A 15732-nucleotide genomic window follows, 5' to 3' on the forward strand; every position below is an offset into this window, starting at 1 on the left:
CCTACTGTTATAAATACAGTAGAATAAATCCATCTGCACCAATTATATGAGTAAAGCTTCATATAGGTAGAACTTGAAAAAAATGAAGTGTTCTCTTTCAGGTATTTTATAAGTACTGCCTTAAACCGAAGGAAAATGTTTTTAGTAGGAAATTACTGGCATCCATTTCTGAATTACTCTACTTTGCACTGAGATTTTATATTCTTGTTTTCTATAAAAGTGCCACAGTTATTTTGATAGTTACAAAATTTCCTAAATACATAGCAGCACTTTTTATTGAAGTTGTGGATAGCTGAGTCAGTCTCAAAGAATGTATACAATCAATAAATGTGTTCCTACAGCTGTTTGCTTGGGTTTTTTTCTTACAAAAAGGAGCTGAACGGGAGAATTGCTATTTACTAGTGGAGCTGAAGGTTATTAATATAGAAACTCGCTTTTTCTTGTCTTTAAATGTTGTCATTACCTTCCAGTACAGAGCGTCCTCACTGATTACTAAGTAGCTCATTAAAGCTGGTTTTTTAGATGTGCTTTTTTGTTTTGTTTTCTTCTTGCCGTTTTCCCGTTTTGCTGGCGTGCAGATGGGGGTGGGGAGTGGGAAATAAGGGAGAGAGCATGTTCCAGAGGATGCCAGGATGACTGCAGTTATTGGATGACTGCTGTCTGATGGATGGAAAAAGGAGGAGTAAACCTTTCAGTCTGCACTGGCGGAGCTGAAACGCAGAAACCCGTTTTACAGGTAAGGGTGGGAAAAAAAAATCCTGTTTTGGATAGCTATTCTTGATCCTTGCTACAACATTTCTTGGGTGTAAAAAAAATGCATGTGCAAGCATCTTATTTTTTGTTCCTCATTAATGACTTCGAAGCAGCTTTTTGGGTTCGGTTTCTCCTGCCTAGGAGGTTTCAACTGATGAGAGCCATAGACAGTGAAATCATAGGCATGCCTGATGCTGACAACTTTCTCATGTGACAGTATAGGCATTGCATCTCACTGATGCTGAAGTAAACTGTAGGAAGACATGCTTTTTCTGTGATGGAAGTGCACACTGTTGAAAATACAGTGTGTGCTACCAGCAGGAAGATAGTGCTGGAAGATCTAAAAATGTTTTCTTTGAGTTTGGATAGGAATAGGACTTGCAAATGAACTCTTCCTTAAACAGTATATGTTTTATTTAGTGTTGAACAGACAGTAAGAGTGGCTCCTCAGAGCTACTCTTAAAGGGCTTTTGTTAATTTTTGCATTATTTTTCGGTTTGGAATGAATGTGATTTATAATTCAGTCATAAAATTATATTTGTCATAAAGAAAAATATATATATTATCTACAAGGCAGATAAATATTATAGGTGCTACAGCCATACATACCAGTTTTAATAAACTGTTAAAATAGCTTGTATGGAATCTGTTCTGCTGAGTTTAGATGTTATGAGCACTGTTAGTTCAGAGATGCTGGGGATGGCAGGTAGTAAATAACTTGTTCAGTACAGAAAATAGAATTGTCTATCAAGCTACACTATTTAAGGATACAGGACTACAGGCAGAAGTCCTGGCCTCACAGAAAGAATTTGAGATTTTGAGGTTGACTTCACAGTGATAAAGATTGCCACATGTCAGTTTTCTGTTGACTTATTTCTATGTTTTACATAGAGCAAATTATTATACTGTAGGACCCCATTTTGCAGTTTTGAAGCAGAAATATTCATGGAAATAAATGATTGTGATTATAAACTGTTACCAATATACAGTGATTTTTAAAAAAAATATTATTGTTTATATTTTTAAAAGGAAGCAGACATTTGAATTACTTCTCATTAGTGATGGAAGGAGCACTTTGGGAAATATTTTGCTTTAGATAACTATTTGGTGTATGTAATCTCTTGAGTATCTGCAGTAGCTCCTGCTTACTTAAGATAATTAAGTGCCATATAGTTCTAATGTGACCTCTTTTCTGGAATTTCTTGAAGTTATGATTAGTAGATACCTATAAGCCATTATCAGTTTATACGTTTTATGGAAGAAGTTGCTTTAAAAGAATAGAAGGCAGTTGTTAATTCCCATACAGCATTCAAAAGGCAAGTGTCATTCTAAATTAATCCATTAATAGAAAAACTGGGAATGTTATTTTGTGAAGAAATAGTTTTTAATTAGTTAATTATTCATTTTCTGCTTTGTTTAAGAGTATATAGTCATAAAAATATTTCTAAGGCTAAAATATTGGAATTTAGTTTTAATAGATTTCAGAGATGAAAATGAATAAGTGTAACATGTGTTGTATTTTGTTGTATTTGCTGAGTGTGCAGATCCAAAATTATTAAAAAGTGATGCTATTTTAAAAAGAACTGGGCAAGGCCAATAAAAATCTTACTGAGCGCTACTGAGGACTGGAAGAAGCTTTATCCCTTATCCAATTAATTATAAACCTCACCAACTGCAAGTATCTGGAGTGGTGTCCTTTTCTCCTAGCTGTTCCTTCAGGGAATGGAGCCTGATATATTTGCTAGATAATAATAAAAAAAGACTGACAAACTGCATCTTCTTTTTATACTGGAATAAGAACATGGGTAAATAATATTGACTGAAAAATAGATGACTTCCATCCTAGTATCTATTATTTGTCAGGAATGGATATCTAGCTGATAGCATATGTACAACTCTTAAATTACAATCTCAAATCTATGTATTCCAATCACAAATAAGAAATCTGAGTCAGAGCAGCTCCAGTAACAGAGATGAGTTGGTGAAAACAGAGATCTTGTTCCACATGTATTTAAATTATTCTGTCTCCTTGGAAACGCTGCTGCTGCAGATGGATTTGGCTTTGGGTGGCTAAAAATACCTACCACTTAATAATGACAGCATGAAAGATACTGAATAAAACTACTGTGTTGCCACTAGTTTTAAAGTTCCCTAATGATTCAGGTATTCTGTGTGCATTTTCTGTCCAGTATTCGCTATCAACCACTGCCAGCGCTCACCAGCTCAGCAGAAATAAGATAAGCTCGTTAGCATGGTTGCAGACCCTACTGAGACAGGAATATGTGGGTGGGAGGTAGGATAGCTGAAGAGTTTGAAAGCAGGTAGAAAGTTGGGGGGGTAAGTTCATGGTCATGATGCGAGTATGCATTGTGTAATGTTTGAGGATAACAGGCTTATTCCCAGCGAAATCATCAATGGTAGTAAGAGTCCGCTTAAGGTCTGCCTTAGTAAGTTAACAATTTGTAAATGGAAGTAGGTCTGTTATTTATTGTGGAATCTTTAGTGAATGCTTTGTTAGTAGTTGTATGTGTAGGTGATTTAAGTATCACACAAACTGTGTGTTTCTAAGTCTAATATTTAATTACCTTAAAAGCCAAAACCTTGTGCTACTAAGAAATGTCATCCTTTAAAAAATTCTTTTCAATTAAGAAATTATAGCCACAATATTTTTTTATTCAGTTCTTAATTATTTATACCCTCCATGTATCACAACCTCTTTTGTTGTTAGCTGTTAAGTATATATAAAAAATACCACTTCTGTGGGTTTGTGGGTTGTTGGTGTTAGTTTTTTTTTCACCTCTCCGTTTCTGTTCTATGGTGTCCTGCTTGTGCCCAGAGAACAGAACAAATGGCAAACATTTCCTCAGTGCTGCATGGTGGGCTACATAGACCTCTGATTTCATTGATGCATATGTGATGTGTTGTAGCACAGATAAAATTGTGGATGAATTTTCCATTATTGAACGAGGCATTTTTCCTATTCTGCAGTGTCTCAAAGGCAACATTAAAATATTACAAGGTATTGTTACACATATAAATAATCCTCTGCAAGTTAATACTGAAACCTATTTTTAGGTGCCAACATAAATGCCAAAGGTTCTTTAAAGTAAAAGTTGAATGCTTGCTTTTGATTAATTGAAATGAGTAATAAGAAAGGATCAGGTATCTTGTTTTAAGATTCTGTTAACATAATAATAAGGCAGATTATTAAATGGATTATAGAAACTTTCTGTTGAGGACAATAAAATGTAATCATAGCAGGCCTTCTTATTGAGGAGAATTTGTTTTGTATTAAGATGAACAAATCTGGATTACTTTATTTTTAAAGATGCCTTTCCTGTAGTATTTAAAGACAAATAAACCTAAACACTGTTTGAAGATGTGAAGATGTGGTAAGTGGCTGGAAGTAGCATCTGTGTATTTGACGGTGGTAGTCGAGCTGTGCCAATTTGACATGAATCCTTTGATTTCTGGATATAGAAGCAGAAATTCTCGTCTGCTGAAAATACCAATGGAGAATTTGCACATCATTATCACTAGGTTGTGGAAGATAGTGGTGACAACAGAGAAAAAGTAAAGCTTTTTTGTTTTGGCTTGATTTTTTAAAAAATAACAAATTGCAGGCAGATGCCCTGAGGTTTCTGCCAGGCTAGGTTTTTCCAGCAGTTTTCAGCATTGTTTTTTCATGCCTGAAGAAATGGACTTCTGTGCTGTACGCAGGTTGTGTCAGACCCTGCAGGTGAAGACAGACAATCTTGCCATGTTTTTCACTCTCTAAGAAAAAAACTCAAATGATCCATTTGTTGTATTTCTAAATTCTAATCTTAATTAGACACTTTTGTCACATGTAAGTAGTACTGTTGTTGTCAATAATTATGGCAAGAGCAAGGTATGGAGAATTTTTTCCTCTGTTACCTAAAATTTGCATGTAAGCTCCCCAACCCCCCCTCCGATACAAACACTCAGATACACACACACACCCCCACACACCCCCCAAACACCCACACCCACACCCCCCCCACCTGCTATACATAAGCTGTTAAACTGGAAGAGTTTGCTTCTGTCTTTTCAGGTAAAAGAAGAAAACCTAGTTCAGAGTTTCTTTTGCAAGAATGTGCCAGTACGCTTGTGTCACAAGTTTATCTTGCTCTTCTTGGATTTCAGGTGTTCTGGTTTAGGGCTGTTGGGATTTTTTTTTTTGTTTTTTTCTTTGGGTTTTATTTTGTTTGGGTTTTCTGTTTGTATGTTTTGGGTTTTTTTTCTGTGGGGTTAGTTTTTTGTTTGGATGTTTTCTGCTTTTATGTGTTCTTTTGTTTGTTTAAACTCTGTTAAATGATACAGATTTCAGATGAGAGAATGGTTAACCCAGTGTCAAGGCTAACTTTATATTAAAGACCAGTTACTTCCAGCATTCTGTAAGTTGATGGCACTACTACAGAGCTGGACCTTACTGCTGTTCTTGTAGCTGAGAGCAGCATAATGCAAAGCCTCTGTGCGGAAAACATGACTGCCAATCTCAGAACCTCACTGCAGTTGCTGGGGTGCACCCCAGCTAAGCCAGCCAAATGTTATCTGTCCTTTTGCAAAGAGGTGCAATAGGATGTGGGGTTAGTATGCTGTCTGCTATAGAGCAGATGGACCAGTTCTTCTTATCATCTGCATACTCACTCTTCTCTAAAAGTCTGTGTATCTGTAGAAGCTGTGGTAAGACTAGTTGGCAGTGTTTTCTGTTTTTCATTTTATGAAGAGCTGTGATATCTTCTGGACAGAGCTCTGTGGCAAGCAGTCTTACAATACAGCCTAAAAAGTAGCAAGTGTCTTCTAAGAGCCCCATTGGTGTACAAATATTTCTGCAGTGGAAGCCAAATACATTGCCTTGTGTGGTAGTGATTTTTTTTTCCTTCCTTCAGACAGAAGCAAGAGATTTTGGTTGAAGATATTTTTAATTGATGAAATTTCATAATCAAAGCTTAAAACCTAGAAAAGAAATGGCCAATGCCAGGTTTTCAGCAGTGTTACCTGAAGACTTTGAAAGGGATTTCATGATAGGCTCACCTAAAAGTGTTCTAGATGACTTGGACAGAGGTTAGGCATTATGAACCTGAGTTTGTGACCCAGCTCCCGAATTACCTGTTTGTGTCTTGGGCTCAATCATGTATACATCTTTCACTCTTGTAGAAGCAGTTCTTGCTGCAGTATGCTTAGAAAATTGTAACATTTGTAACAGTCTCAAGCTAAATAGCTTGTGTGGGCTCATCCTGACAGGCAGACCTTTCTACCCCTTCTCCTTCTCCCAGGTTGTGTCTTCGTCATTGGAGACTTGAACTATAAGCTCCTGGATGCCTGATTGAATTATCATTGTCATTTTATTCTCTGGGGAGTATGCTGAGAGACAATTTAGGAGACCTAGCCTGGAATCTTCTGTTGACAAGTTACATGACTGTTTCCTTTAACTGTTGACATTAGTTGATGTCATGAAGAATTGAACTCGAGTATCAGGAGGCTGTTTCACTGCTGCCATATGTGCGAGTTTTATACCTGGATGTTGGAAAGGGAGATATTTATGTGTTTGGTCCATGTAAGGCCGTATGAGATGCTTCTGGAGGACTAATGGAGCCTGATCTGCTGCCATCACATCTCTATTGCATCTCTACATCACAGGACGTGAGCATATGCCAACATCTCTTCTGCATTCTAAATTCATTGCCATTGGAGCTAGTTGGTGGTGTTAGAGTATACAACAATGTGTAGGCAGTCTAGAAGATAAGTGGATTAGTATTCAAGTGTGAAATCAGGAGTGCTGTAAAGTAATGGTATAGAAACCCTGCAAAGAGCAGACTTGGCAGGATTTGGCTTGCAATGCCTGAACAGATTCCCCAGGTTGAATTGTGCAGCATTATCTTGCAGGATTTACTTGGTGCTATGGATTTAGCAGGACTGAGACAAACAAGCAGAGACACTTTTCCTAGTTTATGTCTGTGTAACTTGACCAGTGTGGTAAGCATAAATTTATGAGTAACATTATACTAATGGTATGTCCTGTGCCTATACAGAGCAGTCTTTTCAGTGGAATTAGCTTGCTATGTGTTCTTAATTTTCACAGATCGTAGTTCTGAAACTATCAGAGCCTACCTCTGGCAACTGGTGCTTGTGATTAGAGCTGCCAACATGTATTGCAAACATTAATTTGAATTCTGAACAGCTGTTTGATTCATGTTCATGTACCTCTGTTGTTCACTGTTTGCAAGCATTCATGCAAATGGATTTTTGTCTGCATTAATGCAGTTCTTTTACATGAATAGTCATTTTCACAAGCAAATTATATTCTTTATGTGAGTGATGTTGTCACTGTAGAGGCTTTTGGTTTTGACTCTTCCCACCTCTTTCCCACCCCCCCACCCCCCTTTAAAACTGTCAGTTACACAAAGAGCAAAAATAATTAAGTACAGTGTGTGGAACCAAGCAAATACCTCGACTAGTTCATGACCATCTCTGCTGCTGACATTTATTCATCAGGTAAGAAAAAAAATTTTTTTAAAAATCCAGCTTTGTTTGCAAGTTAGGAAAGAGACCTAAATTAAAAGAGAATATTAATCATAACAAATAATCTAAACATCGCTGCTTGTGAGCATCAATATTCATGATTTAACTGTGAAATTATTTGCCAAGTCTCCCTAGCTTGTTATAGTACATGCTGACTGGCCAGTGGGTGGGAGTTGTTTGTGATGAGTACTTTGCAGTAATGTTTTATGTGTAACATCTGCTTTCTGCATCCTCCTGTTCAGTTTGCAGTCATTTGCATAGAAGTGTATTTTGTTCATAAGCAAATCTGTATTGCTACTACAGGTTTTTTCTGAATTTTTCCTTACTTTCAGTTTGATACATTTGAGTGTGGCTCATAGGTCAAGTCTTTGTTTGATATCCGCCTTTTTATTTTTATTTTCAGATAAGAATTTTTATCCAGGTAGTCTTTATGTAATCGTTCCTCAAGAGGAATTAGTACAAAATAAGGTTTCATAAATAAATGAAAGAAGCAATTAATTTTATTTCTTCCTACTAAATGCCAGTGTGTTCTTGGACTTTCTCTTGTTTTTCCTGAGCTTTAGTCAGTAATCAATTCCTATACTGTGACTTTCCTCTAAATAATGAGCATGAGGCTATATAATCTGAGGCAGGGTCTTATTTTATTATTTTATATCTGTTTCATTATGCTTACTACATATGGTACATATCTGATGTTTACATATTCGCAGGTATGTGCCATACCTGTTCAGTTTCCTATGTGATGTTTTATGAGATGTATCATGTAGTACTGAATTTTGCAAAATGGTCATTTATTTGAAGATTTTCATCAGGGTGGAAATGTCTTTGGATTTGTCTTCTTACAGCAAAAACATTTTTATCCGCTCTTTATTTTCTGTATTGCAGCATGTTGTCCCTTTCATTAGTATCTTTCATCACATTTCAAAGCAGTAGCTGTTCTGAAAGTTAGGAGAAATGCTTTTACCTATCCAGTGTGGTACTGGTGGTTTTGTTGTGTGGATTATTTTGGTTTACTTAGTTCCAGTCTATATGTGTCAGTGAAACACTAAGGATATGCCAGCTTTAAGTTCTGTAGAGAAAGTTTGGCAGGGTGTGTTATGGAGTAACTTCTCCTGGAAACACAGGTATGAATGCACAATCACCCTTCCCTCCACTCATTCAGCAACTCTAACACTGCTCTTTTGGGGCTTTTTGCTGGGATTTGAAGATACATGCTTTCTAAAAGACTGCTGCAGTGAGGTGGTTAACGTGGCTTTATAAAATTTTCAGCCTTTTTAAGAACATTATTTAATTTTGTAGGTTCTGGATAGTTTTTGTGACTGTTTTAAATATATGCCTCCTCCTCTTCCACCCCACCCCCACACCCCTGTTTACATGGGATTTTTGTCTTCTAGTAATAACGTGTTGCCTCTGAACTTTTTAAATGTATGGTGCCTGCCAATTACCTGGCATCATAGCAAGGCAAAGCTGGTTGCCATGGAGCTTTGAGGACTTGCTTGACAGTCAGCCTACCTGCAGCTAGAGAATGGGTTAAATGATCTCTTTGTGGCAGTAGTTGCTTTGTGGTGAAGAAAAACTAGCAAAGAGAGAGGAAAAATGGCTGGTGGGGTGTTGAAGATACAGCCTTCTCCCAGCCCACATTCATCATATGCTTCTGCTGCGGCAAGTTGCCATTTCCTTGAAGAATCCTTAACTGTGAAGCAATTGGTGTTTGACCTAGAGGTCACACAGCATGATGTTCCTTGCTTTAATACTGTTCCCTCTGTTTCAACTTTGTTTTGCTCTGCTGTGGATTAATGCCACGTTAGCATGGTGATGAGCGTGGCAGAGGATGATGTATCACATTGCTGTGCGGGGATTTTTTTTTTGCGGAGGATGCATCAACAAACAGGAAAGCTTCCAGTGCCTGCTTGTTAGTCAGCTCTGTGAATCAGCAGGATACTGCTCCAAGTCAATCCTAGCTACTAGACAGCTATTTAGTAATTATCCAGAAAGGTCTGGTTTTAATTGAACTTTTCAAGCCAACTTTCTCCCTTTTTCACCTAAACAGAGTTTGATGCAGCAGTTCCCTAACTGTAGCTGGTCATTGTGTTTCAGAGTTTGCTTCTGATGGCTAGACCTCATTGCTGTCCTGTCAGAAGTCCAAGAATATCGATTTACCACTCTGTGGTTTTGTTTTTTTGTTGTGGGGTTGTTTTTTGGGGTTTTTTGTTTGTTTGTTTATTTGGGTTTTTTTGTAGTAATGTGCTGTGTTTGGTTCCTATGGTCAGTCACTGACTTTGGTGTACTGGGCTCTATCCAGAAATACGCACATTTGCTCATTTTTCTTCACAGTATATGTACTACTGTAGTACTTCTGCATGTTTGAGATTATTCCCATTCTAAATGAAACAGTCTTGCACACTGGCAATTGTACCATTGTGTAGTTATATTACTCTCACAATTTCTGTTATCAGATAGGAGGTCTATTTATAGTTTTACTTTCCATTCACTTACTGACTTGTGTAAGGCTTTGGTACCTTGTACCCAAACCTTCAGTTAGGATGAGATTGGATTCAGATTTCTTTGTGACTGCATTTGTTTCAGTTTGATTTCTCAAAATCAAGCTTACCTATCTCCCATTTCCTGGAGTTGTGATTCTCGCTCAGGTACTACAGGATACCTGTAAACAAGGTGTGGATTAAGTGTATTGGGTAGAAGATGCCTCATATGCTCCTGTGCAGATGTGCCTCTTGTGAAGAATATTGGCTTATGGAGCAGCAGCTGTTTATACAGATGTTATTCTAAAGGGATCTCCTACTGGTACGTAGTGTGTACAGCTTCAGATACTTTTAATCTCTCCCTGACAGCCACGCTCTTGGGTAATGGAAGTGTCTCCTTTTCCCTGTGTACCATTTTCATGGGAGACTTGACAGCAAAGAGTCAACAGGCAAGTGGCAATGCCTGAATTTTATTTCATTAGACTGTTTTGTCAAACAACTTTCTTGGCCAACAATGATACTGAAATATATATAATGGAGAGCTGTGCCTTTGTGTTGTGGTGATACTGAGGACTGAGGTTCTGCAGCATTCCCATACCTCCTAGCTTATCTTGATTGGCTAGCTGGGTGTGGAGTTAGCTATATGCCACTTCCAAGGACCATGGGAATCTTCTGTTATGATTCATTACATACATTTCTTAATGAAATGGCTTTGCTACTACCAGGTTGTGATATTGGGTGTAAATGTAGGCTATATGATAAAGGCAAGTAAATTTAAAACCCTTTGGAATGAAAAATATTTTTCTTCTACTACTTGAAATTCTCACGATCTGTAATGACTTTATTGATGTGCAAGATGCTGAGTGGTATTACTTGCAGAAGACAATGTCTGACAAAAGGGCCTTTGTCTGGAAATCTTCTTGGGCTATGAAATTAGTTCTTGCTCTCGTACAGTCTGCACAGTAGTGATGGTTGCAGCTATTAGATTTGCCTTACAGTGAGGTTTTTTTGGACCTGGTACTTCATGACTCCTGTAGCCATAATTTCAATGGATTTGGATGTGAGTTTGACCTAGGGCTCACTTGTATGATAAAGCCTTTGTGAGTGCATTTCTCAATCTCTTCACAGATGTTTGAGTGTAAGCATTTTCTTCCTCGCACTCCAGCTGTTTCTTTACCCTCTTCTGCAGTCAAGCTATAATCCCGTGGTTTTGATATTGCAGGCTGTTGCCATGGAAATAATGGTGATTTCACAATTTCAGTGCTGTAGAGCACTGCAGGAGGCAATGGAAAAGGTGGTTGGCAACAGATATGGTGAGGGCATGGGTACAGATCCGAGGAGCTGTTTTAAAACCTGCTTGTTTTGTTTTTTGGTTTTTTTCCCGGGGTGGAGGGGTCTGCCCCCTCTCTATTATTGTTGTGGGTTTTCTCTGTTGATCTTTATATATTTGTCTTTTTTTTTTTTTTAAATGAGTGATTATATTAAAGGTTGATGCTTAACAATTTCATGTATTCTTGTTTTTTGCAAAGGTTATTACAAAGTGATGTAAATGCTCCTTTCCTTGTCCTCAGAATAAAAATGCAATGTTTCCTTTGCAGTTTATATTAATTAATTTTTGGACAAAAGGGAAAAAGTTAAAATCTAAATAACGTATTTTGCCTGGAGAAATCCCTTTCAGGAAAAGAGCTTTTCTATAAATAGTAAAACAAGCAGAGAACATTGTGACAGACGTATGCATTTAAAGCTGTGTGACTGACAGCATTAGAATCTAATATATTATTTAATTTTTAGTGTGATCTGCATATAAACAAGTTCAATGCTGAAGATTGTCTTATGCAGTATCTGTTCTTAGCATTATGGCCCAATTCTACATCTATACGGAAATCTTTTCTCTAAATTAGATGGACCTGTAAAGATAGAGTGGAACTTACTGGAGGAAATCAACTTCGTTATAAAATGAATTGAATTGGCAGCTTAACAAGCTGAAGGCAAGTGGCGTTCAGAAGAATGAGAATTTTTGATACTATATGCTTGAAAGCATCAAACAGTAGCCTTTTTTCCTAAGCTATTTACAGCAACGTTCCACTGATTAGTGTGGTAAGAGAGCAGATATTATCTGTAAATTTTAAATTAAGAACTTAGAATTAATTTTCAGTCTTCAGTAGGATGTAATCAGTAACGATGGTGACAGTAAACTTTAAGATCTTTTTTTAATTAAAGATAGGCTGAAACAATTTTTTCCTCTATTGGATGCATTAAAATGATCTAGGAATTGCTTTAAAAATATTTTGATCTTTTTCTGTTTAGTATTCCATAAATGAAGATAAGATCAGTTGTTAATATGAAAGGGAAACAACAAGGAATGCTCTATGTGACCGGCTTTGTTGGGCAGTGTTATTAGGAAGCCAAATTCATAAGGATAGATTCAGTCCCTTGATAGTTTATTTGCGTGAATGGAAATAGTCTACATGTGTGCCAGTGTTCATATTTGGATTTCACAAAAGCTCTGCAAGAAACTTGTGCATAAATTAAAATGACAAAATGAGCCAGAACTGTGTTTGCAAGGGCCAGCCTGAGAAGATGCAAAGTATCTCATGTTCTCAAATCTAAGTGAGAATGTGGGCATTTGATAGTACTGCTATAAAAATAAATCCTTTAAAATAAATAAAAAATTACACTTTTTTTTTTTTTTGTCATGTTTCTTGGTGCCAAATAAGTTTTTAAGGGTTATTATGAAAGTACATTTCTATTGAATTATATTGTATTATATGTATGTTTGGTCCATATTTGTGTAACTGAAATATTTATGGGTGTTCTGCATGAGATTGAGCATTTTTTTGTGTGCTGGTATAATACAGGTAGCATTTACCTTCTATTTGAAGAAGAATGGACTACCCATAAGAAAGTGACAGGATGAATATACTGATAAGTCCTTTCTGGAAAAGTTGTTTAAAACCCTTGGTAAGGAGCCATTTAGCTACAGGTAGTAGTACCTATTTGCTATATTAACTTGTTCATGATAGATTAATTTAAAGACCTGGACTACAGGCAAGTGTTGCAGTGCCTCATTGTCCCTGTTCATGTTACAGGTACATGTCATAGTGCTGCAGCAATGAGTGGAATTTTAAAGAGGAAGTTTGAAGAAGTTGATGGCTCCTCACCTTGTTCCTGTGTGTGGGAATCGGATGATGATGTTTCTAGCAGTGAAAGTGCTGACAGTGGAAGTAATGTCCATCCATCTACTTCTAATCCTTTTACTCGTAAGTACTAAAGTGGTGTGTAAGGCATGTTACTCCTTTTCATGCAAGCCAAGAAAGGTTCATTTTACTTGGAAGAAATACAATGTAGGCTATCTGCTTTTATTTTGAAACATTGTTTCTGTTTTATTACACTTAAATATTGCCACTGTGAGGCAGTGTGAAAAAGAGTATTTCCTCTAGTAGTTGTTGTTTGTGTAAAAAATTGTATATCTGAGTTCTAGAGTAACTCCACTATTATACTGTATCATTTTCATCTAGATAGTGTGAAATGTTTTAAGTATATAAGAGAATGTCTTCTATTTTGGGTGATTTCGGGTAAGAGGAAGCAAAGCTGAAAGGCCAGCACTTCTACTTGACCCTATCTGTTCAGAGTTGAGAATAACCCACGTGATCTGTGACAGAATAGTTGATCCCTCTGATCATTTGTGCTGTTACCTAAGCCAGTGCTACCACACAGCCCTGTAGTTCCACACATTACAGGAGTAAACAGAGGAAGAAATGTGCAATTTTCCATGAGATGTTAGATTATTATTCACTATTTCCATGAGATACTTGATGAACAGAAATCCTATTATTTTTCCAACCAGCTAAACATTAATAGGTAATCTACAGCATAATTTTCTTGCAACTTCTCAGGTTGAGGTTACCAGTTAGTAAACTCACATAATTTGTGGCATGTACATAAAGCTTCGTATCTGCAGTAAGCCATGTGTGTAAATGAGCATAAGCAAGTGATCTGGACTTCACATGGCAATTCATATGTAGCAGCTAGAAGGTTGTCTCCAGTAAAGCTAGGCTACAGCATATGGAGTTGCAGTTGGAGCAAAATTAGTGTAGTTCCTTATCTGAAAAAGAAGAAAGCTCCTCTGCATAAAGGACACTTCTGTACTGCTATCTAAATGGACTTTTCAGAAGCATGCTGAGGGGGGTGGAGGTGCTTGACACCAAGGGGGCACTACAGGAGACTGTCCTGAAATGCATTCTGCCTAACATCTTTTTATCGGTCACCTGAAGGAGGTAACTAAGTGACTTACATCAAGTTTGCAGAGAACCACTTTGTCGGGAAAGGTTAATACCCTTAAGGGAAAAGCTGCCCTTGGAGGGTACCTATGCCAGCTGGAGGAATGGGCCGACTGGAAAGACAGAAAATTCAGCAGGACAAGTGCAAAGTTGTGTACATGGGAAGGAAGAGCCCCTTGCTACAGGCTGGGGTCTGACCTGCTGGGGAGCAGCTCTGCAGAAAAGGTGCTCGGGGTCATGGCAGACAGAAGTCAAGGTGAAGGTGAGCCAGCAGCCTGCCTCCCGGGCTTCATGCAGCACAGCTAGCAGAGTAAGGCAAGTGACTATCCCCCCTCAGCTCAACACTCACTAGGCAGTACTGAGGATATTGTGTCCAGGTTTGGCCTCCCCAGTGCAAGGAAGACATTGATAAAGTGGAGCAAATTCAGCAGAGGGTCACCAAGATCACGAAGGGGCTGGGATATTCACCCTGTGAGCAGAGGCTGAGGGGGGCCTGGCTTTTGTTAGAAACCATGCAGTACTTAACAGGAGCTTATGCAGGATGGAGTCAGGCTCATCCCAGTGGTCTAGATGGGAGAGTGAGAGACTACATAGATTAAAACAAGATTTGCTGAATGAATGTAAGGAGAAACTTTTCACCAAGAAGACAAGCAGGCACTGGTTGCCCATAGTGGCTGTGTGGCTGGCTAAAGCTGTGAGCAGCCTGGACTGGTATCTGAGTTGATCTTGGTTGCTGGCCTTGCAGATTGTAAAGACCTGGCTGGCTAAAGCTGTGAGCAACCTGGACTGGTATCTGAGTTGATCTTGCTTTGAGTAGGAGGTTGGAACGAAGTCCTTCCAACCTGAAATATTTTGTGCTTTTATAGCTTGTGTGCATCAGAGATTTGGAGAGAGTTGAAGTAGCACTACTTGTTCCTGTTGCAGAACTGGGCTCACTGGTAAGCAGAGAGCAGCAAGCATGTGTCCAGGAGCAGTTTGTGCAGTGCTGTGAAACATTAACTAGGTCTGTAGGGAACTGTGTTTTGCTTCATCAGTTTACTAGCTCAAGTCTCTGATATCTCTGGGATGTATTTGCTGCTATTCACTACCAAATCTGTGTGTACATCCTTCTGTGTTCTGATTTGGTACTTCAGGTTTTCTGCCTCACCTCTGTGAGTGCAGATGGTAGCCGGTTTTATGTAGGCTTCTTGCTGAATTTAGAATGCTAGTGGGAAGAACAAAGACTAGGATGACCTGAGACACAGGTAGATGTGAGAGATCTGTCTTCTCCCTCTCCCAAGCTCATCATCCAGCTGTGATTGTGTTTGAGACTCTTGCTGTTGGCTCTTGAACTCTCCATATTCAGTGATGGGATTTTCAGCCTGGAATTTCTTCCACTTGGCAGTCTGCCAGTGCTTTTGTCTACTGAACATGCTTTAGGGCATAATGCAGAGACATGTTATTTGCTTTGCTTTCATTTGTTTTCCATTTTTATGTGGTTTTGGTTGTGTGGTGTCCTGTTCCCCCTCCTTTGTTTCCTTCTCAACAAAGCCACAATCTATTTGCTCATGTTTCTGTAGGCAATGATAGTATTTTTTTTAATGCACCTAAATATTTTGTAAGGTTTTTTGGGACCAAATAAACCCACCCAAAACATGCCTGACTGCTGCCACAGCAGACTTTATAAATCACAAAGT

The 15732-nt window shown here is 38.1% G+C and overlaps 1 protein-coding gene across 1 annotated transcript in view; it reads left to right on the plus strand.

Annotated features, from left to right (window-relative positions):
* Positions 1-667: 667 nt before the first annotated feature.
* CSRNP3 (cysteine and serine rich nuclear protein 3) overlaps positions 668-15732 on the plus strand; it is a gene marked incomplete at its 3' end in the record, with an annotated part of 79718 nt that continues 64653 nt past the window's right edge. Inside the window, exons 1-2 of the mRNA XM_084264452.1 lie at positions 668-736; positions 12866-13036. Of these exons, the coding sequence (XP_084120578.1) occupies positions 12889-13036 (148 nt within the window). The 5' untranslated portion in view covers positions 668-736; positions 12866-12888. The remainder of the gene's footprint in view (positions 737-12865; positions 13037-15732) is intronic.

The sequence above is a fragment of the Gallinula chloropus genome, assembly GCF_964237585.1.
Source record: "Gallinula chloropus genome assembly, chromosome: 5".
Classification (NCBI taxonomy): domain Eukaryota; kingdom Metazoa; phylum Chordata; class Aves; order Gruiformes; family Rallidae; genus Gallinula; species Gallinula chloropus.